The following is a 27,077-nucleotide window of genomic DNA, read 5'->3' as shown; positions in this document are numbered from 1 at the left end:
AGATTGGATATGCATCTTGATCAATCTCATCTCCAGGGTAATTAGTTTCGAACCACTTACAGAGATCATTCCAGCTGTCATTGATGTACTCCTGTATGAGTTGGGGAGGAACAGATTCAAAATAAGTTGTGTGGATACGAGGATCATTTCTGTCGTAGCTAAACAAGACTTTGACATAGCAGTCTCCTTGAACTATTTCTATGCCCACAATTCTCTTTACGTCTTTATTGAATTCTCGTAGGTGCCTTGGTACCACTGGATATGGTTCAACGTCTAATTCTGGATCCGTAATGGTCGATTGCTGTTTGAAATTCTTTGACAGCACATTGACTGATTGATTGTCTTGTGCTGACTCTCTTTGGTTAAAGAACTTGTGATTCTTCAGTGGCCATTTTCGTCGTTTTCCTGACATATTTTTCTTCACGTGAAATTCTCTTGGAATTGAGTCTGTAATGCTGCTGCCATATTCCCATGTGTTTCCTCTTTCTGGATCCTTCCATTTCACCCTGTAGTATATTTTGTTGTTTGCTCTCTTGGAAGCAAGAATTGAATGAATGTCATCAGGATTGAAAACCTTGGTGTCATTACTTGACGTTGGTTGTTGGGTTGGTTGTTGAACCTGACTTGGTTCTGATTGTGGCCTTGACTTTGGCTGATGTTTGCTGTTTACTCCTCTTTTTCCCTTGTTTGTATTTCCTTTCTTCTTGGTGGGGTTACTTGGACCTTGGGTGCTCTGTTTCTGGTTTGTAATTGTTGTACTGGGTCCTGCTGAGCTTTCCTGAACGCCTTTCTTCTCTTGAGTTGGATTCCTTCAATTTCCTGCCTTAGTTTTTGAATTGACTTCCTTACCTTTAGGTGATTGATCCTGGGTTGAACTTGTTGACTCTGCATTGTTGCTGTCAAGTTGTGGATCGCTCATTGGTTCCTCATTGTCATCTATGACGTCTGAATCCATATTGTTGCTGTTGTTGAGGTATGGTTCTGGTGGATACTGTGGACGATCAGCTGGATCGAAATAAGGCTCCAGACGGTTTGCATGGACCAATGGTTTGTGCACTTTGTCGTCAGAACTTCGGCGTAGTTTGTAGGTGAAATTTGGACCTAAATGAACAATGTAATAACTGCCATACCACTTTTTGGTTAACTTGTTGCAGAGGCCTTTTTCTACTTTTTGACAATATAGCCAAACTCTTTGACCTGGGGAGAAATCTGGCTCTTTAGCCTTACGATTGTATTGCTCGGAATACACCTCCTTTGCTCGAGCAGTGTTTTCAGCTGCAATAGTCCTTGTAATTTCTAGCTCCTCAAGCAAATTTGAAAAATAGCTTTTGTTGTTGTGGCCTAAATTTTCCTTTGGAATTAATGAAACATCTTGTGGAGCTCTCATTTCTCGGCCGAATAGCATAACAAAAGGGGACTTTCTAGTTGATGAATTTGGAGCCATCCGATAGGCCATCATGATGCCTGGAAGAAACCGGGGCCAATCATTTTGAGTTTTGTTACAATAGGCTCTTAGTGATTGATTGATGTAGGAATTGAGCCTTTCTACACAGCTGTTTGTTTGGGGATGGTATGGGCTAGTATGAGTGAATTTGATAGCCAAAAGTTCACAAATAGCTTTGATTAATTTTGACATGAAGTTCTGACCTCTGTCAGAAATTAAGGTCCTTGGAGCGCCATACCGACAAAATATATCTCTCACAAGAACATCTGCTACCTCTGTGGCTTCTTGAGTTCTTAGGGGAAAGGCTTCACACCATCTAGATGCTGCATCGGTGATGACCAAAATGTGCTTGTACTTGTCTGGTGTTGTTGGCAAGGGACCAAGGATGTCAACATGCCACCTGGTGAAGACCTCTTCCACAGGTAGTGGACGTAGGGGTGCCTTCTTGCTGTGGTAATGCCTCTTCGTCTGTTGACATACTTCACATGTCTGGACATACGTTGCAATTTCAGTGTACATCTTTGGCCAGTAGTATTTTGGTCTCATGGTGTTGTGCATCCTCTCCTTTCCATGGTGACAACTGCCAAACTCAGAATCGTGGTAGGATCTCAGGACCTGGTTCCTGAGAGTTCTTGGAACTGCCAGCTGTTTAATGAATTTGTCCGCATGACCCTTCTGTCTCTGTGGAACAAATCTGTATAGGATTCCTTCATCTATTTCAAAGTTGCCTGCTTCAATAAGGATCTTTTGGCGGTTCTTTTCATCATCTTCTTTGTAGTCAAAAATTTTGGTAAAATCTGAACAAATTCTTTGTAGATGACGTAAGTTGGGATGTGCATTAATATTTACCTCAACCATTGTGGCTTGTGTGACATCGTCACTTGTAGCATGTAATGCTGCAACAACGTTTGTTGGTACTGTTTGGTAGTCCTCTTCAGATTCAAAGGTGACAGACAAATGAGTTGTCTGTGATTCACTATCTAAGTGATTAATACTTGGTATGCAATCATCCTTGGTCTGAGTAGTAGGAGTAATGGGGGTACGAGATCACTTTCAAGAAAGGTCGCTGTAAAGCTTTATTTCATTAATAAAGCTTTGTCAGGCCCTTAGATCTCGCTCCCATCGTGTCTACTACTTTTGAATCCCCAGTTAACTTCCCGACCCCACGTGCCACTTCCTGATCACGTGATAGCTCTATGCCGCGTTGACAGGAGGTAACGTTGTGCCATACGGTATGATCAATAATTCCTCTCTAACGAGCCCTCTCCCTGGCCCATCTCTCAAGTAGTACAAGTTCGGCTCGTCGGCTTTGATGTCCACTTTATCTATGTTGTAAGTTTTGACTGACCATATCGGATCGGTGGCTCGCTTACGACTATCACCCTCGTGTTCCCCCGGCTGGTATAGGTACCTCACGAGGGCCCTATCGGGTATCTGTTTCTCTTTCCCACGCGGGGCGGTGGGGTAGCCTAATGGTTAAAGCGTTGGCTCGTCACGCCGAAGACCCGGGTTCGAATCCCCACATGGGCACAATGTGTGAAGCCCATTTCTGGTGTCCCCCGCCGTGATGTTGCTGGAATATTGCTAAAAGCGGCGTAAAACCAAACTCACTCAGTCAGTCTTTCCCACGCAATGGCGCAGCCGACTCGGCCACTATTGATTTTAGTTTGATAGCGTCGGCTGGTTTCTTGCCGGTGAGCCGAGTGGCTTCATGGTTGATGGCCGACACCACCTGAGGTAGCCGAGCTACCCATTCAGTCGATCGTTTCCCCGGGTTGGTCACCTCTCTCGCATACTGATGCCCGAATAAGAGCTCAGCCAAAGTCCGATTGAATCTCTCAACTATGGCTTGGCTGCAATGAGCCCCGGCAGCACCACGCCTGACCTTGGTATCGTGTTTGTCTAGCAGGTGTGACAAGGCACCCATGAACTCCCGCCCGGGGTCAACTTGCAGCTCTGTGGGCCACGTCAGTGGACTGCGCTTGTATATGCGTTCGAATCCACGGGCTACCTGGGCCGGGTATTTCGCGGTTAAGGGTTCGGCTTCCTTGTAGCGACTGGCCACGTCCACGACGGTTAAGGCATACTTGTACCTCTTGTCGTGGGGTAGGAATAGGAGGTCGGCCTGGTGAACGCGGTAATACCGAACGTTCTTCTAGGCACGTAGCGTGGGGCCGGTAAATAGATCTGCCGCAGGGCTTGTTTGTCAAGCCACGCTTTGGCCTCCTCCGGGGGTACTCGCGCCATTTTAGCCAGCTTATGTACGGCGCTAGCTCCTTTCCAGTACCCACGCGGGCTGTAGTAAATAGCCTCAAACTTTCTCTGGTTCCGTGACATGTCACCCCAATATATATACACCTATGTTCTTGGTTCAATTTTCTCATGCCCGTACGCGTACGTGTTTATCCCATCAATAGCTATCCAACGTTTAGTGTCCATCGGCGACAGGGACGTCTTGTTTATCGTCAGTCCGTATATCCTATGCCCATCACTTCTAAGCGTGTTCATTTTATGCCTAAAGGTACGGGTCTTGAACAGGGTTCCTTGAATCTGGCGTTTTTGATGTGTTGTTTCACCACGTACTTCTTAACACCCTTCGCCTTCCGGATCTCACCATTGTCGGCCTTCAGGATGAAGTACATCTTAGGCCTCAAACCTATGTACTCAGCTATGGGCGTGCCAGCACACTCGTCCTTCATCTTACCTAGGACCTTTTTATTTACCATGCTGTGTATGGCATGGTCCTTGGGGTAGTCGCTGGTGTCATACAAATCGAGGCGTTTTTTCATGTCCTCGTACACGTCCTCGGTTCGAATCTCCATCAGCAGGGAATCCGTGTCAGTGTACAGCACTTCACACCTGTCGCTGACTGTTTCTTCAGTTCGTTGTAGTAAAAGTCGTACATCAGGTGTTTGGATAAATCGAGGATGCTCATCCCCACGTAAACAGGCCAGTTGAATTTTATGTGGCTTTTCTTCATGTGTAGGGCAACCAGGTCGTCGGTGAATATCTTGCTCCCGGTTGAATGCCGGGCTGGCTATCAGTCTCCTGAGCTTGTCTTCCTCATTCGACCGTGATTGCGATAGTGAACGATGTACTTGGTCTTATTCATTAAGTTTGGTACTAGTTTTTCAACGTCTGCCACCCGCCCACCTAACAAGTTATGTTGGTACTCGGACATCCAGTCTGGGTTAACCCTCATACGTTCGGGGGCCAGGGGGTAGCTGTTGTGTGATGTGTGTAATGCCTTGGGGTATTCCAAGTCAACCTCGAGGATATAGCCTTTACTCGAATCGTCCGCGATGCTCATAACATCAATCTCATGCGATGCCCATTCGAACCCCCCTGTGGTCCCCCCGACGTCGGTGTATCGATCGGTGATTGGGAAGGTATCGTTGGCCTTGACAAGACTGTCGAGTGACGACAGGAGGAACTGAATCGAGTCGATGAACCTCAGGCCGTTTAAGCTGAAGGAGATGTATCTCTCCATGTTGTTGGGGATGCACGTCAGGTTGCCGTCGACTTTCGCGATGGCCTGCATGATTAAGTGAGAGTCGTACCCTCTCAAGTTGTGGAAGACCACGGGGATGTTTATTGTCTTCGGGGTGATTTTTAAGGGTTGAAATTAAAAATTGAATTGGTTTCCTCATTCTAGAATAACCAATTATACCCCGCCGCCTGGCGATCTGCTTGAGCTCGCGAGTAGTAGACATAGTTGCGTACACACCTAAGTATATCGATCTCTAATTGGGCCGCCGGCAAGGGAGGTAACTCCTCCAACCATCAAAAAATAATGAGGCGCCCATAAAATCAGAGGGTCATATCCTCTCCGTCGTTCCAATCAGCTATACTTAGATGGGCCGTTTCGATCCAGTACTTACACTGGTGGATATAGGATTCCTTGAAGTTGTACAGGTATTCCTGTATACTTGTAAAACAATTTATCTGGTGTTGAATCGTGATGCCCCGCCCACATGTGAAGGGGAGAGTATACTTAACACCCTCTTTAATCCATACCACTTCCAATATGACCTGAAATCTGAAGCGTCCCCAGAAGTTCAGTTCCTCTTTGAGTATGTTTTTGACCAGAGATTCGATTTCCCTGGGCTCAATTTCCACAAACATAAACATTGTTATACCTAGGTGTGTCCACAGTCTCTAATTGGGGCACTACACTGCTATCCTGAGGAGGCGCCTACGTTCTTTTCTGTAGTCCTTTTTCATCTCGTAGATGAGATGATGTCTGACTACGTTTGCCACGTGAGCTTTGCATAGGCAGTAGTGCCCTTTCACCCCGATACCACACACAGAACACGTGTAGTTCGGGCTTCCCATGTGAAAACAACAGTACCCCTCAGTCCTGCATCTCCTACCGCAGGCCTCTGTCGTCCCCATAAGTATATACTGGCATCGGTACGGGGGTAGGTCTCATCTTTGGTATACCCATATGAGTACTTAGTATAATTGTTTTGCAACCAACGCAGTCACTGCTAGACCCAGCGCGATAAAGATCAATTCCCGGTCCATTTGCCCAGGGGATGGTGTGTAGTACTGAGCGAGTGTGGGCTTATGGAGTGGTTCTAACTGTTTACCAGTTAGTAGGTAGTATTCCCTCGCTGCGTCGTCGACATCGTGGAATGTTTTAACGGCATGGTTCTCACGCCTGAGTTGTTCGTTAATGTAATCGATCCTCAGTACACGTTTTTTCGCGTACTCAGATTGCGCTGCTTGTAATCGTTCCACAGCTTTGTCGTGCCGTTTCCGTTCAGCCTGTATCTCAGCCGTGTGTGACTCCCGTAGTTTCGAGAAGAGGAAATTACTCCCGGAAAATGCCAGGGCGTTTACTAAGGCCCCGCCAACCATCATGGCGATTGTAGCCATCCTATATATATAGTTACATTTACTTCAAAATATTTTGTGGTAGGATCCCTTGTTTTACTAGGATGTCCTTGGTGGCCATCGCCATACCCAGGTTCATTATTAGCATACCCATATCCTGCAGGTTGAAATCTAGCTTGATAGTCAGTTGTTTAAGCACCATTTTGGTCAACCTAGCGTACCCTACAGCTAGACTGGCGACCACGGTGGCATGGTATGCGTCGTTGACAAACGTTTTCCCCTCAGACATTATGTATATTATATAAAAAAATATATATTTATAACATGATATGTGGGTTGACCTCTAATTGTGGGGGTTCCTCCCGGGGCTCCCTGGGGGGTTGTTTATTATATAACCATGAGATAGCCACGACAGCAGTTGCGCCTGCAATCAACAGGAGTGGAGCCCGGCTCCACGTGTTACTTTTATGTTGGTTAGACCACCTTTTTTTTACCGGCAACTACTCTCTTAGGGTTCTTCTGCCTAGTGACTGTAGGGGGTTGGGACGTGGGGGTCTCCTCTGAAGGGGTCACCTCCTGTGTCATTTCTTGGGCAGCATCCATCTTGTATACTATTATTATTATTTTTCCCCTCCTTAAATTGGCAATGCTTTGCTGTGATAATCGCTGCCGTCACCGGGCCTAAAAACATACCGTATTTGTGGTACAGCACGCAGCTGACAGAGCTCAAGGCGTGTTCCATAAAAGGGTCTTTCTCAAGGTCCTCCCGCAGGTAAAGTCGGCATTCCTGGGGAATGGGAAGGAAGTATGACGCAATACCAGTGTATATCTGGGTCATAGCCGATCCTATAGTCTTTGTCATCTCGGCTCCGAGTCTAGCCTCGTATCTAGCGTACAGCTTATCGATTTCTTCGGCTGACATTTTGTGAATTTTATCGGGAGTGTATTCCCCAAAGTGATGTTTGGCTTTGCCGCCAACAGCCAACGCCACCAGTCTCTCTCGCTTGTCGTCACTCACCGGTGGCGACTGTGGCACCAACAGTTGTTCTAGCAATTCATCACACTCCATCTTATAATGTAATAAGCAAGTTTTAGTTTTAATAATATAATACCCAATACAGGTGAAACACAGCGAAATGAAGGTTAAGTTGCACACGACGAGAACTTCAAAAACAACCATCGTATAGAACTGTAACAATTAATTGCTAAGAGCTGAGCATTGCTAAGCTTTGCTAAGCTAAAACACCCTATAGGCCACGGGTTGGTCGGTCTTGAGCACGAGCTTAGCATGTTTAGTTTCAGCGAGCTGTTTCTTCACACGTTCCCTATCATGTTTGCTCATCACATCGTTCTCTCTCAAACACTCCTCGAACGAATCCCTGTCCTTGCAGTGAAATAAGGCCTCCCATCGCGTCTGCTCCCTGAGGTCTTTCAACACCGAGTTGAACTTCTGCGTTAGCACCCAGACGCTGTGCTTTGTGTGCCGGCCGGAGAAGGCCAGGTACGATAGCATGTCTCTCTTTTTTGTTATCTCGCGATTAGCGCTGCAGTCGTCCAGTATGAACAGCGTAGACTCCCCTTTAAATTTGTTGTGTTAAGCTTTCAACCAGTCCTGCAGACGTGTCCCCGGGTCGACTCTGTGTACGTCCGGGTCTGTCATCACCCAAGGTCTTTCCGTGTACGTTCTATTCATGTGCAGAGTAGGGCACATGATAACGATGTTATCGAACACATCCCGGTAGTACCCCTCCAACATATCCAGCACGAAAACGGTCTTCCCACTGCCCGTCTGCCCGCACACTATGGCGCAGTGTGGGTCGCGGGGCAAATCAATACCGCCAGCAGGCAGTGGCCTGCGGCCATCAGTAGATGGCTTGCACGAATCTCCCATTGTCTATATTAAGTTGCGTGTCCATAATAACGTACAGATATAATTTCAACTTGCCCGCGGGTTGAGCCTTCTTGGTAATCTGGATTGTTATCCCCTCGCTGCCGTTGTCGATCGTGGATCGCATGTCCAACCATAGCATGCGTGAACAGGTGGTCAGGTATTCACCTTTTTCCGATCTATTAGTTATGGGTGGGATAGGTCCAAGTCTTTGGTTATGTGGTGTTGTTTGGCCGGTAGCTTTTTTATCTCGTCCCACTGCTGGTATGCCCTCATACCATGACTGAACAGCTGGTTGGGCACGCCCTCGATGGTCACTTCCACCTTTTCAATCTCGGGGTTACTATTAGTTATGTAGTGGTGATAATTACTGGAAGCAGTTACTTTTAGAAATGAACTGGTGTGATGAGTTGAGAAGGTTACTATTAGTGATGTAGTGGTGATAATTACTGGAAGCGGTTACTTTTAGTTATGTAGTGGTGATAATTGAGAAAGGTTACTTTTAGTTATGTAGTGGTGATAATTACTGGAAGCGGTTACTTTTAGAAACTGGTGTGATTTTAGTTATGTAGTAGTGGTGAATGAACTGGTGTGATGATTTGAGAAGGTTACTATTAGTTTATGTAGTGATAATTACTGGGTGTTACTTTTAGAAATGAACTGGAAGTTGAGAAGGTTACTTTTAGTTAAGTGGTGATAATTACTGGAAGCAGTTACTTTTTAGTTACTGTGATGATTACTGGAAGCGGTTACTTTTAGAAATGAACTGGTGTGATGATTTGAAGTTACTATTAGTTATGTAGAAAGTTACTATTAGTTATGTAGTGGTGATAGTTACTGGAAGCGGTTACTTTTAGAAATGAACTGGTGTGATGTGTTGAGGTCACTATTAGTTATGTAGTGGTGATAATTACTGGAAGCAGTTACTTTTAGTTATGTAGTGGTGATAATTACTGGAAGCGGTTACTTTTAGAAATGAACTGGTGTGATGAGTTGAGAAAGTTACTATTAGTTATGTAGTGGTGATAATTACTGGAAGCAGTTACTTTTAGAAATGAACTGGTGTGATGTGTTGAGAAGGTCACTATTAGTTATGTAGTGTTGATAATTACTGGAAGTGGTTACTTTTAGTTATGTAGTGGTGATAAGTACTGGAAGCAGTTACTTTTAGAATGAACTGGTGTGATGAGTTGAGAAGGTTACTTCTAGTTATGTAGTGGTGATAATTACTGGAAGCGGTTACTTTTAGAAATGAACTGGTGTGATGAGTTGAGAAGGTTACTTCTAGTTATGTAGTGGTGATAATTACTGGAAGCAGTTACTTTTAGAAATGAACTGGTGTGATGTGTTGAGAAGGTCACTATTAGTGATGTAGTGGTGATAATTACTGGAAGCGGTTACTTTTAGTTATGTAGTGGTGATAATTACTGGAAGCGGTTACTTTTAGAAATGAACTGGTGTGATGATTTGAGAAGGTTACTATTAGTTATGTAGTGGTGATAATTACTGGAAGCAGTTACTTTTAGAAATGAACTGGTGTGATGATTTGAGAAGGTTACTATTAGTTATTTAGTGGTGATAGTTACTGGAAGCGGTTACTTTTAGAAATGAACTGGTGTGATGAGTTGAGAAGGTTACTATTAGTTATGTAGCGGTGATTATTACTGGAAGCAGTTACTTTTAGAAATGAACTGGTGTGATGAGTTGAGAAGGTTACTTCTAGTTATGTAGTGGTGATAATTACTGGAAGCAGTTACTTTTAGAAATGAACTGGTGTGATGATTTGAGAAAGTTACTATTAGTTATGTAGTGGTGATAATTACTGGAAGCAGTTACTTTTAGTTATGTAGTGGTGATAATTACTGGAAGCAGTTACTTTTAGAAATGAACTGGTGTGATGTGTTGAGAAGGTCACTATTAGTTATGTAGTGGTGATAATTACTGGAAGCAGTTACTTTTAGTTATGTAGTGGTGATAATTACTGGAAGCGGTTACTTTTAGAAATGAACTGGTGTGATGAGTTGAGAAGGTTACTATTAGTTATGTAGTGGTGTGGAATTACTGGTTAGTTACTTTAGAAATGAACTGGTGTGTGTGTTGACTATTAGTTATGTAGTGTTGATAATTACTGGAAAGGTTACTTTTAGTTATGTAGTGGTGTGGTGATAATTACTGGAAGCAGTTACTTTTAGAATGAACTGGTGTGATGAGTTGAGAAGGTTACTTCTAGTTATGTAGTGGTGATAATTACTGGAAGCAGTTACTTTTAGAAATGAACTGGTGTGATGAGTTGAGAAGGTTACTTCTAGTTATGTAGTGGTGATAATTACTGGAAGCAGTTACTTTTAGAAATGAACTGGTGTGATGAGTTGAGAAGGTTACTTCTAGTTATGTAGTGGTGATAATTACTGGAAGCAGTTACTTTTAGAAATGAACTGGTGTGATGAGTTGAGAAGGTTACTTTTAGTTATGTAGTGGTTATACTTACTGGAAGTGGTTACTTTTAGAAATGAACTGGTGTGATGAGTTGAGAATGTTACTATTAGTTATGTAGTGATGATAATCACTGGAAGCGGTTACTTTTAGAAATGAACTGGTGTGATGAGTTGAGAAGGTTACTAGTGGTGATAATTACTGGAAGCAGTTACTTTTAGAAATGAACTGGAGTGATGAGAAGGTTACTATTAGTTATGTAGTGGTGATAATTACTGGAAGCAGTTACTTTTAGTTATGTAGTGGTGATAAATTAATGAACTGTTATGATAGTTGGTGACTATTAGTTTACTTTTAGAATGAATTGGTGTGATGTGTTGAGAAGGTCACTATTAGTTATGTAGTGGTGATAATTACTGGAAGCAGTTACTTTTAGTTATGTAGTGGTGATAATTACTGGTAGCGGTTACTTTTAGAATGAACTGGTGTGATGAGTTGAGAAGGTTACTTCTAGTTATGTAGTGGTGATAATTACTGGAAGCAGTTACTTTTAGAAATGAACTGGTGTGATGTGTTGAGAACGTCACTATTAGTTATGTAGTGGTGATAATTACTGGAAGCAGTTACTTTTAGTTATGTAGTGGTGATAATTACTGGAAGCGGTTACTTTTAGAAATGATCTGGTGTGATGGGTTGAGAAGGGTACTATTAGTTATGTAGTGGTGATAATTACTGGAAGCAGTTACTTTTAGAAATGAACTGGTGTGATGAGTTGAGAAGGTTACTATTAGTTATGTAGTGGTGATAATTACTGGAAGCAGTTACTTTTAGAAATGAACTGGTGTGATGAGTTGAGAAGGTTACTTCAGCCATCCCTCGTGATAACGCGCTTCGCGATACCGCGGATTCCGTTAAACCGCGGGGTAAAGCATGTCTCACAAAAAGTTCATGTGAATACATGTTGCGTAACAAGAGCAAAGCACTGACCTAATAATCTGTCCATAACAACGCGTGTTCTCCATATCTAATTGGGATCGTCAATTGATCCTTGATTGTTAAATAAACATCTACCTCATATGTTGTTGCATTATCTGTTGCTTGAGTAAATTAATGAGATCAGCTGTTTGAACTATCTAAACTAATTTGAACATCAAACATGCTGCGTGTTGTCGTTGGAGTAACAACATGGTGGATGAGTGCTCAGTGTCAACCAGAGTGGAATCCGGACAATAACCGGAAAAAAATTAGAATCACATCAAATATGAAAAAGAAAACATTCTCAGTACAGAGAGCCTGAAACAAAGCACTTTGTAACAGTTTCAATTAAGCTGTAATCACATTACGCTGTAGTCATATTCAAAATAGGAGAAGTGAGTGCTGAAATCATTTTCGGTAGAAAAGTTCAGGTCGTAGTTGTTCTGTACCATATGTGAATTTCACCATGGCATCTACGAAGAACAAACGTCAAGCTTACACAGTTGCGGAGAAATTGGCCCTTATCAAGAGAGTTAGGAATGGAGAGTCACAGGCCAGCGTCAGTCGCAGCACTGGAGTCCCGTCAGGCACCCTCAGGGGCTGGTTAAAAGATGAGGAGAAGTTGAAGGGATTCGTGATGGAGATGGAAGATATCGGAGGTCTTGGCTTAAAGAAGGCTAAGACAGCATACGACACGACGCTGGACAAAGCCCTTTTTACATGGTTTACACAGTCGAGACATGACGGAACACCAATATCTTGGGAGATTGTGAAAATTCAAGCTCAGAAGTTTTCCAGACAGATTCATGGATCCGAGGACTCTTTCAAGGCCAGCTCTGGATGGTTATGGCGCTTCCAACAGCGTCATGGAATTAAGTCATTTTCGGTGAATGGGGAACGTCGATCTGCCGACCAGGAAGCAGCTAGTCATTATCCGACTGAACTACGGCAGCTGATCGAGTCCGAAGGCCTGGAGCCGGATCAAATATATAACTGTGACGAAACTGGGCTATACTATAAGATGTTGCCGGACAGAACTTTATCCATGCCAGAAGAAAAACGCCCAGCTGGGTTCAAGAAGGCCAAACAACGCGTCCAGTTTTGCTGACAAGTAATAAAACGGGAAAGCATAAGCTGAAGCCCCTCATCATAGGAACGTCGCAGAATCCACACTGTCTCCACCATGTCAACCGATCAATTTTACCTGCTGTCTACACCGCCACCAAGAATGCCTGGATGACAGCAGCTATCTTTCAAGAATGTTTTTTCCATAAGTTTATTCCTGCAGTCAGAGAATATCTACAATCTTTAAGACTTGAGGAAAAGGCTATACTGCTGATGGACAACTGCCCCGCCCACCCACCTATGACCACGCTGATATCGCATGACGGGAAGATTAGAGCAGTGCTTCTCCCAAAGAACACCACCTCTCTCCTCCAACCGATGGATCAAGGCATCATCCAAGCTTACAAGTCTCACTACCGAAGAGGACTTGTGAATAGAGCCATTGAATCGGGACTCACTCCCGTTGATTTCCTAAGGACCGTCACAGTCAAAGATGCAATCACTACCTCCCACATGGCAATGCAAAGCGTATCACAGCAAACTATCGAAAACTGTTGGAACAAGGGTCTCGGTGAAGCTTTCGCCATCACTGACGACGACGACTTCCTTGGATTTAACCCAGAAGATGTGACTGATGCACTCACGAAGTATGAAGCATATGCAGCCGAGAACGCCCTCATCACCAGCCCCGAAACTGTGGACTTGTACAACGCAATTGACGATGATCTTCCTGTGTTTGGAAGCCAGGGGGACGAAGAAATAGTTGAGGATGCCATGACATCAGCAAATACAGAAGTGGAAGATGATAACGATGTCATCAAACCAGAAAAAGAATGCAGTACACCAGTTTCAGAGGTTTTATCATGTGCCAATATTGTTTTCAAACATATGGAACGATCAGCTGACTTTTCTGAACTGTCTCTTATGCAAATGCAGAACATTGTTGAAAAATTGAAAGGACAGGCACAAAATGTGAAAAAGCAGACAAGCTTATGTGACTATATCAAAAAGGCTTGATATGTATCGACGATGTGAGAGGCACAAAATGTCGTGAAACCCAGAAAAAGCAGTACTTAAAAGAATTGTTAATTATCTGTCTTGAACACTCTCTGCATTGTTTTATGCAGGACAATAAACATGTAAATACATGTATATATACTTTGATCAATATTTGTATTTTTTATTATACACATTCATGTCATTAAACAAATTAAACGTTCTTTAAAGCTCACTTCGTGTTTCTCTTCATTCTTGAGACAGGGTGGACTTTCTCCGGATTTTAAAGCGATCATCCAATCACTGCCTCCCTTTTTGTAAACAAACTGGTACCATTTATTTGATTGGCTAAGCAGTTCGCATGTCGCCGCCTCGCCATGTGTTTGTGTAGGTGAGTTGACATCGGCATTTGAAAAGAATAAGTCCTTATTTACATCTATCCGGCATGTAAATAAATATCTGAACGATAAATAACACCCATACTGTTAAATTATGGAAGCAAGCCTACAGTGAACTCTTTATTGGGGAAATGCGTGACATTGCTTCGTTTAGAAAAATGGCTGAACAATCAGTCGGCGATCGAGTTTGATAGTGAAACAAGCAGTGTAACACTTACCATATCTTACCATATTTGCATTTTAAAGATCAATCTTACTAAAAGAAAACACACAAATACTTGGGTACAAATTTATTTTCGTAGTTTCGCTAGTTTTGTAACCATTCACAGATAGACATACGTTTTGTGTATACACACGTACATGTTAATTAGTCTTTCACCCGGCGGTCTACATTCCACGTTAGCAATAACACAGGTTTCTAATAACGCGGGGGGTTGTCCATGGACCCCGAGACCCGCGTTATTGCTAGGGATGACTGTATTAGTTATTAGTGGTGATAATTAGTGGATGACTGAATGAAATTCAAATCATACCATATCAATATATCTTGCCTTAACACAAATTTCACTAATGTCACTAATTGAGCATTTTGTTGACACAGACTATGGCTCATCTGGACTTAGTGGTTTTTGAACACTAACACTAGTCAGCCAAAGCCCACTCTGGCTATGTGAGAGACCTGTTTTGATAGAATCTGGCTAAGTGAGAGGTCTTTTTACTTGAGGAATGTCACCAAAGACATTCACGATTTGGGGTCCCTGGTTATTGTCTATCCTTCCTTACCACCTAGCTTTCCTCTGTAGGGTGAAAAAGGAGGAGAGGGAAGGAGAAAGAATTTTACTTTTTCAGATATTGGGATAGCATGCCAACAGGCCAAACATGTATTGTCAAATGTCACTTTGATATCATGAAAGATATTGAAAACAGTCATCACTGAGGCTGAGTTTACATTGAACATAGACCTGAGGTTGATTGTTGTGACCCTGGAAACTTCTCTTGCTGCATAGAGTTGAGTCTTATGCCTCAAATGGTAGACTATGGTTAAATATTCTTATCGGATCAATAAATATTCTTTAGTCCAATCAGGGATATGACTTGATATTAACGGGAAGTGACGTTATCAGAAGTACTGAGGTTCTTGAGAGGCATATAGAAGTTGGTATTCAAGTATAAGACAAGATATTATGGATGTCAACTTCTTCTTTATTCTATACATAATGGTTTTGCCCCAGAAACGTTGTGCATAAAATATAGAAGAAGTTCTATGGTTTAATTTCTACAACTGTGTGATCACCCAGTTGCATACACAGGGGCGTGTCACGCTTAGAAACAGCATTAGAAAGACATATAGGTATATAGACACTAGAAAGGGGTGTAACGACATCTATGGCCGACAAGTGAGTATGATTGCCAATGGTTTTGGAGAAAATTCCTGCTTACTGTCGAGGAAATGATTTGTAGATGTTGCAATAAGTTTTTAGACCCGTGGAATGCCGCTGCCAATCGAATCTAGCCCTACATAGGTGCTGTCAACGTGGCTGGAATTAATAAACAAATTTAGAAGGTGAGTTTTCACGGTCTTGGCTGATCCATGATTTTTGCTTGGAATTGCGAAGTTAGCTGTTTTCGGTGAGTCAGGGCGTAAAGCTTTTGAAATAATGATCTGATTGTGACCACTTATAGCTCATTTTGTAGGGAAATCATCTAGCTTTCGATCCATAGGCCTCGGCAGGGCCTTATAAATGCGTATTTCAGTCATTTTACTCACCTAAGTATTATGTGACTGAGTAAGTTTACTAAGCAGGTATGTTCTGCCTTATGACTATGTCATACCTATTCAAAACAAACTTAAATATAGTGGAAATGAGTTCATAAAAAATCCCTCATCCTAAATGGACAGTACAGCACTTCTCCTATACTAACAGTACAACTTGATAGCAATCGATGTCTTTTTCATTACGAAAGCGATTTTTATAAATATATTCCGTACGCATTTATCTTAAACTTTTTGCGTATCTAACATTCTAAATGCGTAATTGGTACGCAACAATTATTTTTCAATGCGTAGTTGGAAATTTTATATGCGTATTTTACCCGGATACGCAGCTTATCTGGGCCTCTGTACCTATGTGTCTTTCTAATGCTGTTTCTAAGAGTGACACGCCCCTGTGGTTGCATAGATGCAGGTGTCAATGGCATCTACTGTGGTCATGTGCCAATCCCAAATGACATGCAGCTACAGTGTCTAGTACAATGTGAACGACTGTTATGGTTCTTGTGAACACTGCAGCAGATACGCATGGGAAGACCAGTAGGAAGAAAGACAACAGAAGACAACTGGGTTAAATTAAATTTTTCCTTATCCTGACTCATGCTTAATTGCTTGTCTTCTTCTTGCCAACATAGTGGAACACTTGTATCTCCTATTGAAGCTCCCTTCAATGTAAAATCACTAATCACTACTAACCAAGAGTTGTCCCTCCTTCCGTTTTGGCGGGAAACTGGCGCAACTGTTCTCCCACATGCTTCACTCTCTCCTTCTTCGCCCAGTGAGCAGGTTGTGAGAGCACCTGTGTCTCCTTACGGCACTATATCCTTTGATTATTTAGTTAGTTACCTCTATAAGTTCTTTATAGAGGTTTAGCTAGTATCCTTCATCAATATGTTTTGATATTTATTCGTATTTACAACTGTTTATTCACGGTGTATTCCGTGTTTGTTCAGTAGTTTACGTTCATGAAAATCTGTTCCGTATGTAAGTTACGTTTCTCTGCTGCTGACCCGCACCTAATATGCCCTAGTTGCACAGTACCATGTTCTTTCAGCTCACGCTGCAATTGTTGCAAGCTTTTATCAAATTGTGAATTTAATAAATATTTACTTTGCGTCCTGAGGCATGCTGCAGATAGGTCGCGCAGGATTGATCCAGTCATGGACAACACAGCTGAGTCCCTCACCAGTCAACTGCTGTCGGACGACCCCCTACCGTCTGGTGTCAGCCGATCATCATCCCAGAGGTGCATCACAAGAAACGACCGGTCTCAGCTACGGTGACGTCAGCGCAGATCCTATCTCAACCCGATGTATCAACGCTGACAACAGATGATCGTCCCGTGGGCCCCCTCGCCATTAACGCAGAAAGGGCAGCGCTGGTACCACCGCAGACCTTCCGGGGCGACTTTATGCAGCAGTTCTCCCAGCAGATCATGGAGTTAATGGAAGAGCGCTACGGCCTGGAGAAGAAACAGCCAGCCCAGGGCCCGAGCCTTTGCAAAGGCTCCAACGTAGACATCATCTCTGAGGGGCCTGCCATCAACATGACTTCTGCCAGCAGAACTACACCACCGGACCAGCCTGCCCCTACGGAGGACTCAGACGACCAGCGTTGCGGAGGCATTCGCGAAGGACTACACGATCCCCACCTGCTTCGGACTCAGATGATCAATGCTCGCGATAGCGTTCGCAGAGGAAGAATCGCTCATCCCCGGACTCTGGCTCGGACAACCAGCCTTAGCGAAGGACGTCAGCTACAGTATCCAAGACATCTTCGTCCCGTAGATCATCGAGGGATTCACCAGGAGCTCCGCGAACCTCCAGTCGCTCATCTCTGCGCAGGTCCCCACGCAGGCACAGCTCGTCAGGCCATTCACCACGTCCATCTCCTCGCCGATCTCCACGCAGATCCCCATGCAGGTCTCCACGCAGGTCACAACGACGTTCACCCAACAAGTCTCCGCGCAGGTCTCCACGTAGATCGCCACCCAGGTCATCCCAGTCACGCAGGACTCCACCTCGTTCATCGTCGGAGGAGTATCAACGTCCCCTTCTCAGCGCTCCTGTTACTGAAGATGATGCCGGCATCATATTCTCGGACTCTGAAATACGGTACTGGATGGCTAATGGTTTGGACTTGGCTTCACCATCTAAGAACGATAATCCGGCTCACACCTATCTGATGACAGATGATGATGTAGACACGCTCACTCTACCCCCGATCGATCCCATCACAACGGTTCCACAGAACCTGGACGCAGCTTTCAAGACAGCCACTAAAACCCAGGCACCACACTTACCACAGTTCAACGCCAGGAAGTTCTCCTACCATAATATGGATCCTTTCCTTAAAGCTCAGGACATAGACGACAACTTTAAAGTAATCAGCGATGCCAAGGCCAAGTCGTACAAGATTGAGGACCGCAAGCTGGCTCAAGTAGAAAAAATGACCAGAAGAATGTTCTTCGGCCTCAACAGATCTCGCACAGTCAACAAAATGCTCATCGCTAAGTTTCGAGATTCTACTGCGGAAGAAGACAGAATGATTTATTCAGCCCTCCTTATGCAGAAGAAGGACCAACAGTTCATGTCAGACCACCTTTCGTCCATCTCCGCAGCTCTAACTCTGGCTCGTCGTCAAGGTCTCCTTGCCTCCTGCAGTTGGAGTGAACTGTTTACAGCGTCACTTTACACAGCCCCGTGGTCAACTCCTTCCATTTTTGCTGGAGAAATCGACAGGGTTGCTAAGGAAGTCACTAAAGATTCAAGAGAAGTCCTAATGATAAAGTCCATAGACACTCTGGCCAGCGTCATCAGGCAGACAACCCAGCGTTACTCAGGAAGATCCAAGTTTCCTGGAATTCAGAGAGCACGGGACAGGAAAGTGGCTAGCTCCAGAGGCGGGAAGGACTCTTTTCGCCGCCCATCCGGCAACTACAGGGGAGGATCCGGACGAGGCAGGGCACCCAGAGGTCCCCGGAATTATCGACGATGAAAGACGGGTTCGGAACAACTGGAGTCTTCCACCCCCAGCCGTTCCAGTACAACCTTCACAAGTGGGTGGACGTCTACAATGCCACTGGGAAAACTGGGGAATACTACAAGATCAATATGTATCCAACATCCTAAGACACGGATATCGCATCCAACTACAGGCCACGCCACCGCTTACAGTCAACCCTTACAAGTTCGACTTCAAGGCACATCAGATAGAAAAGTTACGAGAGGCTGTCTCATCTCTTCTAACCAAGCAGGCCATAGAAATCGTGGATCAAGTCAACATCGAGCCAGGTTTCTACTCCCCAGTTTTCCTGGTTCCAAAGAAAAAGTCCAAAGAAAAGTTCCGACTCATCTACAATATGAGCACGTTCAACAGGGATTATCTACGCAGACCTCCCAGGTTCCACATGATACATCTACCTAAACTAATCCACCTCGTCCGTCCGATGGACTACATGGCAAGCACAGATCTACAGGATGCCTACCTGCATATCCCGATACATCCCGACTCGAGAAAGTACCTCAGATTTACACTGGACGGGCTACATTACCAATGGAAGGTCCTGCCATTTGGAATATCATCGGCCCCCTGGTTGTTTACAAGAGTAACTAAACCCATAGTCACATATCTACATCATCGAGGGCTACGCAGTGCATTTTGACTCGACGACGGGATTCAAGTAGATCAAGACTCAGTCCGTCTCAAACTACAACTGAATTTCACCATCAATGTACTTACTCAGCTAAGATGGTTAGTGAATCTACTCATGTCTGACCTAGAACCTACGCAGGACCTACAGTTTCTAGGCATCAGATTTCTCACGACGCACAAACGTATCGTCGTGCCAGAGGACCGATGGCTCAAGATTCAACAGACCATACCTCAAGCCTTACTCTCTCCGTGGCCACTACGACAGTGGCAGAGTCTGTTGGGTCTCCTCACGTCTGCGCAAGACATGACAGCCAGAGGCAGACTACAGCTACGCCCGTTACAGGTCCTCATCAACGCTCATCTCGACGACCTAGAACCCTTCAGTCTACCGAATTGTCTCAGGCCTCATCTACTATGGTGGACCCGGAGGTCGAATGTTTGAGATGGCAGCTATTTAGCAGAGCCGGAGTTCAAGACCCATCTATACGTAGACGCGTCACTCCAAGGTTGGGGGAGCACATCTCAACAACCATGTGGCAGCCGGGATATGGAATCAGGAAGAGAAACGTCTGCATATCAACATGCTAGAGATGAAAGCAGCAATCAACGCCATACTCCATTGGAGCACCATTCTACAGAATGCGCATCTCATGGTACACACAGACAACTCGACAGTGGCGTTTTACATAAACAAGCAAGGCTCAACAAGATCATTGAACCTACTAGATCTCTGCTTTCAACTGTTCGACCTAATCGACGATCTGAACATCCACATAAGAGCATGTCACATTCCAGGAGCCAAGAATGTCATAGCAGATGCACTATCCCGTCCAACTCTACCATCGCCGACGGAATGGATGCTCCATCCAGAGATCTTCACACAGATCATCAAGGAAATAGGAGCTCCATTAATAGACCTATTCGCCACACGCTTCAACAATCAGCTAACAACATTCGTCTCGCCAGTCCCAGACCCACGAGCGTGGGCAACGGACGCTCTCAGCATATCTTGGGAAGGCCTCAATGCGTACGCGCTTCTATCAAAAGTTTTACAGAAAATCAGCCGGACAAGGAACCTCCAACTGATTTTGGTCGCGCCTTACTGGCCAGCGAGAATATGGTTCCCAATTCTCATACAAGAACTCGGACCACCAATACTGCAACTACCAGAGCGATCGAATCTACTAGTACATCCTCACACAAAACAAGCGCACGGCAACCCAAGGGCATTCCAACTACACGTATGGACTGTATCAAGGCGTGTTTAAACAAGAGAGGTTACTCAGCCAGAGCGGCGAAAGCAGTCACGCTTGCTTTACGCAATTCTACACCCAACTTGTATGACAAGTGGTGCAGTTTTGAGACCTACGCTGCTAAAAAGGGATTTACAGCTAGAAATGCAACACATCCTCAAGTGGCAGACTATCTTTGTCACCTACGACAAACCAAGCGTCTGAAAGGGTCTACACTCTCAACATACCTAGCGGCATTGAGTTCAGTTATAACTATGAGAACGGGTGCAAAGCTAACCAAAGTACCAGAGTTACTGGCCTTGTTACGCTCTTACAGAGCTTTTGAGCTCCGGCATGGGACCTCAATATCGTTCTCAAACATCTCACAAGTGACGTTTACGAACCACTGGAGACAACATCCTTTGAATTCTTGACACAGAAACGCTGTTCCTGCTAGCCCTAGCAACAGCAGCCAGGATGTCGGAAATTCATGCTCTAGATTATGAGAGAACGCAATTTGATGAAAATCAAAATACGGTGCACATGGGACTGCGATGGGATTTTATCGCTAAGAATCAACTGCCAGGTCAACCGGACAGACAATTCCACGTCCCAGCACTATCCTCCATACTCGGACCACGTGATACGCTTGACTTATTCTTGTGCCCTGTGAGAGCATTGAAAGTTTATCTACATCGATCCAGAATGAGGAGACGCAAGTTTAAACGACTTTTCATCCCAATATCAACAGCGACACAGACGGAAGTCTCCCGCACTACGATATCAATCTGGATAAGAACTGTCATACTACGAGCCTACAAGGCTGCAGGACTCGATCTTCCAAGAGCCTCTAACCCTCACGAAATTAGAGCACTGGCATCAACACTCGCTCTACATGGGAATTGCTCGCTTAACACGATCATGGAGGGCTGTTTCTGGAAATCGGACACGGTGTTTGCAAACCACTACTTGAGAGATATCGCCACCGAGGACGTCTCAGGCTTTCACCATTTCGGCCCTCTGGTTGTCGCACAGCAGTTGACAGTTCCCCACAGAAAATGAGACGTAGTCTCGCTGTGTTATCAAATGACTTATCAAGCCTACACTCAGCAGAGTTTGCTTCAGTATCCTTGCACGTCTCAAGATTAGCATAAGTCATAAACCCAGTACTTGTAAGTTTACTAGTACAGTTGGGTCGCTTCTCCACTTTGGAGTCGCTAAATCCACATTAATATTAACAGAAATAGGACCAAAAAGTTAATTATTGTGGTCCCCCCATCTAAAGGCAGCTGAAAGAACACATTTGCTTATAGCAGCAGAATTTAGCATAATTACAGTGCCATTATGAAGTTCCCGTAGGGGGGGGTATTTTAACGTAAAATTCACTAATTAAATCCTAAGTGCTTTTTCCCACCACCTTATCCGTCGGATTCTACAAGCAATTAAGCATGAGTCAGGATAAGGAAAAATATGTAATTTTCTGAGTAAAATTGATATTTTATACTTATCCTGACTCATGAGGTAGCCCTCCCAACCTCCCCACAAGACACTTTGGATTTCCCTGTAAATTCAAGTATCGGGCTCATATTCAGGAGAGAGTGAAGCATGTGGGAGAACAGTGGCGCCAGTTTCCCGCCAAAACGGAAGGAGGGACAACTCTTGGTGATTAGTGATTAGTGATTTTTGCATTGAAGGGAGCTTCAATAGGAGATACAAGTGTTCCACTATGTTGGCAAGAAGAAGAAGACAAGCAATTAAGCATGAGTCAGGATAAGTATAAAATATCAATTTTACTCAGAAAATTACATATTCAAGTTGAACCGGTTGATCAGAAACAAGTTTCAGGAAATAAGGCAACTAAGTGTTAGAGGTGGTATTACATGTATAACCATTATTATCATTGTAGATAATACATCAAGATTCATGTGATAAAAGGTGATATTCAATATGGGCACCTAAGTTGATGAGAATCAATGTGTTGAGATATGAGACACAACCCAAAAGTTGCTCAAAATCTTAAACATTTCTGATTGAACTTTCATGGACATGTGTAAATCTGTATGTGTGAATTTCAGGGGCATCTTGCTGCAAGAGCAGAAGCGCGTCCATGAGGCCTTAGAGAGTTATCAGCGAGCAATACACTATCGACCCAAGCTCTCCAGTGAGTTAAGAACTTGATATGTTTTTATCTAAGATCCTGTTCAATTATATTTGTGAGTCTAAAGCCAAAATGTTTTGAAGGATGATCGTGATTCGATATACAGTTTAAGTATATACATTTGAAGTATACATTTGAAAATATTTTCTGCTGACAACAGTGCCTTCATAAAGGTCACTGTATCATGCTGTGAGTTCACGCTCGTCCATCTTCAACATCTTCTCCACAGAATCTTCTTTAACCCACAAAATGCGATTTAACATGCTAGTTCTGACCAAAGATGACACTTGAATTGGTTGTACTTTACTTAAAAAGAGAGAAGTGCTTGTTTCCGGAACAGTAGGGAGGCACATGCCTCTATCATCTCACACTTCATGAAGACCAGCAGTTGTTTAAAGATTCTCAATATCCAGGCAAGGCCTGTTTTAGAAGCTTAACAACTGATGACTGTTATTATCAGTGATTTATTGCTATTACCACTACTATTTCATTTCATATTTTCATCATAATTGTAGTGCTGTAATAACATGGAATTTTGGGTTCATCAGTAAAAAAACCCACAAAGCTATGGGGTGTGAGCTGACGGCACATTTATTAGTCTGGGACAATTCCACCATTGTCCTCATACATAAAACCCTGAAACAATTGATGAACAATGTAAATCTGCTAAGGTATCATGTCATACTCCAAATATACTCTTTAAAAAAGTAGGGGAACTTCATTTTTAATTTACGATTGAAATACATCACGATTTAGACATGTGGTCGCTGCTTCAAGTACATGCTGAAATGTTTAAAATTATAAAGTACAGATCAAATCAAGTCAATACAAAACACCTGCATATAAATATACCATGGATGTTAATAATACATCTATAATGACTTTTAGACATAGTTACCCAGACGGGATGACTGCTCAGTATAGGTACACTTTTACAGGAGACATGATATACAACAAATTCCAGGTGTGTGGATCTAGGTTTGCAAAATCCGTCAGTCACTCGTACTGTACAGTCTGGTAAGGATCTGTAGTAATAAACATACCACAATAGCATCTATATATAAGTCAATACACAACACACATGGCTAATGCATGTCATGACATGTCAACTACAATAATACCTAGTACATTGTATTATACCTACTTCATGTCAATGCACTCACCTGGCATATTGCTTAGTGCGGCATAAAACTAAACTCACTCACTTACACACATGCATATGTACATACCCATACATATCTACTATAACGTACGTACCAATATGATGTGATTACATTGTTTCACACTACACAACTTCCATGGATTTACGTTAATACAATAGTTACATCTAATATATTTTGCTGATTATTTAACCAGTTTAAGAGGAGCCCGTCATGGTACGGATTCCCTACATTACATATAAATTACATATACGTACACACATCTAAGTAAGCTAAAATACCTATATTTAAAAGTGAGTATTATCCCAGTTAACAATTTTTGGAACTTTTTGTCTGTATGTCATGATGTGTCACGTTTGTCAACACATTAAACACTATGATGTCACTCTTAGTTCTGTTAGGTCTAAGAAAATGTTCTTTACATGTGCTGTATATCTTTTGATCCTTTATTAAATGATGCCTAGTATAAGTCAATACACAACACACATGGCTACAATAATACCTAGTACATTGTATTATACCTACTTCATGTCAATGCACTCACCTGGAATATTGCTTAGCATGAGTGTATATATTACACTCATGCATATATACATCCCCATACATATCTACATCCCCATACATATCTACATAACGTACGTACCAATATGATGTGATTACATTGTTTCACACTACACAACCTCCATGGATTTACGTTAATATAATATTTACATCAAATGTATTTTGCTGATTATTAAACCGTTTAAGAAGAACCTGCCATGATATAGATTCCATACATTGGTTGAATATGCATATTTAATAAGTAGACTATATCATTTCTACTTTACCAGAAAATGGAAGACATAAAACACCTATATACATCTATATGTGCATATCAAACACATATACTGATTACACATTAAAACCAATATACTACAGTACAGATGGAACACTCATCTTGGAATTACACAGATACCTTTAAAACCTCTCACTGCAGTGTGGAGCTGCTTACTGTTCAAGTGCTTTAGAGTGACTAAATTAGCAGATCAACAACTGAGTTTAAACTGCGGGATAATTACTTAAAGGCACTATTTCACACCACACTCCTCTAAAAATAAATAATGCATTTCTCTCAATAATACTAACTATCAGCCCTCAGGGAAGCTACCATATAGTTTATTCAATTTTGTTTACGCATTTAGATTACAATATTAAATTAAAAAGTTCGAATGAATCAATGCAACATCAAAATTAATGCTTGGATCTTCTTCATATATCCTTTGTACATCATAGCTATGAATTATTTTCCCAAATTTGTACTTAAATTAGCCATATTTTTCAGACTCTGTAAAAGTATTTGTGGGTCACATGGAACGTGCTCTATATGTACAGTGTACTCTGTCAATACCGGCATCAGTCGGGACCAAGTAAAAATGCCGGTTTTGACAGAGTGCCGGTTTAGCTAGGTTCGCTTATGACGCCTGCGCACACGGAAGTTCGCTGTCGTACTGTCACTTTAGCATTAACAAGATGTTTGAATAAGAAACAAGGCAGTGTCTGAATGCACATTCATGTTGTTTAAATCAAATAAAAATGTCTGAAATCTCTTATTAAATTTCAACTGATCATATATTATCGGCAGAATTAGAATTATAAACTATTTTTCGCAATGTTATTGCAAACAAGCGATTCTTGTTTATGCTTCGCAGCGGGTCTACAATAGCATTGTCAAAGAGCAAAGTAACGATGTTTCAAACATCGAGGAAATCATTAAATAAATTGAAATCAACAATAACATTCATAAAAGTTGTCAAACGTACATATAAAATTACTATTTCCATTCTTTTGGCGATCATGCAATGTAAGTCAAGTCACTGACAAGTTACATCTCGGCTTTCACCACGATGCTTAATGTGAAAATATATCGTGAAGCATTTTGTCATAGGCCATAACCTAGCACGATATGTCCAATACGTTCCATGATTTCACGTATAGGTAGCGATGTCTTTCTTAATATGTTCAGAATAGCATTATTTTACCCAAAACTTTCGTCTTAATCTAAAACTTTTCGTTTTTACGAGGACGGTATCCATTTCCATAATATGATTGGCTGCTTAGGTCACGTGTCTGATTTTGACCAATCACGACCCTTATAAGCAGAGTGTAGTGAAAAAGCGTCGTTAGAAACCAATCTTTATCCAATAAAATCGCTTCTTACAAATGTGAAAATACTCTCGGCAAGAGTACAGTGATATTGTTGATGTTCAGAGCTTTCGAACGATACACGCCATCAAACGATTCGCCTCTATGTAAGTGACACGTGCCACTCACTAATTAACAAGAAACTGATTGACACTTCCCGTTTCTGAATAATCACGGGAGTAAATACCCGCGAATCAACAAAATGTAAACACTTGCTTGTTTATACAGTCAAACTGCCCACTACATGTATTAATTACTCTATGTAAGTGTTACGTACCACTCACTGATTAACAAGGTACTGATTAACACTTCCCGTTTCTGAATAATCTCGGGAGTCACAACGAATTGTGTTGTTACATCATTTGGACCTAATTGCATCAAAGGGTTACGCCGTCTTTCATGTGCCGGTTTTTACAGATTCGTTTTCATAACAACTTGTTCGTTGGGACTGAAAAACAATGCCGATATCCTGAATAGACAGATGCCGATGTTTACAGAGGTTTCTAAATGATAATAACGTGCATTTCTGCCGGGACTGAAACTTTGTGCCGATGTAGACAGAGTGCCGGTGTTAAGAGAGGCCGGTATTGACAGAGTCCACTGTATATTCAAAATTTCCGAAACGTGGCCCTCAACCTATTTGTTCTTCTTGCGTCTTTGCTAACTGCAATTTAAGTTCCAAATATAGTTTCTGTGCCCCTCTTAGGAATAAGGGGATAAGGAATATGCAAGTTACTTATTTGCCTTACAATGCAAAAAGATGGACCAAAAAATAGGCGGGAAAACTCTTGGGCTCACCCGTTCGCACAGCAACAGACTGCTGCACAACAATCGGGGTTCATGCAACCAACCTGCACTTCAAAAGGGGTTTTTCAATCAGCTA

The 27,077-nt window shown here is 42.8% G+C and overlaps 1 protein-coding gene across 1 annotated transcript in view; it reads left to right on the top strand.

The window, feature by feature from the left end:
* The window catches only part of LOC124285107 (protein O-mannosyl-transferase TMTC2-like), a 412,056-nt gene that overhangs the window by 153,689 nt on the left and 231,290 nt on the right, over positions 1-27,077 (top strand). The window contains 1 exon segment of the mRNA XM_046721262.1: positions 22,771-22,856. Within this exon segment, the coding sequence (XP_046577218.1) occupies positions 22,771-22,856 (86 nt within the window).

The sequence above is a fragment of the Haliotis rubra genome, unplaced genomic scaffold (assembly GCF_003918875.1).
Source record: "Haliotis rubra isolate DU_JTF1 unplaced genomic scaffold, ASM391887v1 Scf352, whole genome shotgun sequence".
Lineage (NCBI taxonomy): Eukaryota > Metazoa > Mollusca > Gastropoda > Lepetellida > Haliotidae > Haliotis > Haliotis rubra.
Note: the sequence above shows the minus strand (reverse complement) of the source record. Positions and strands in the feature narration are given on the sequence as shown.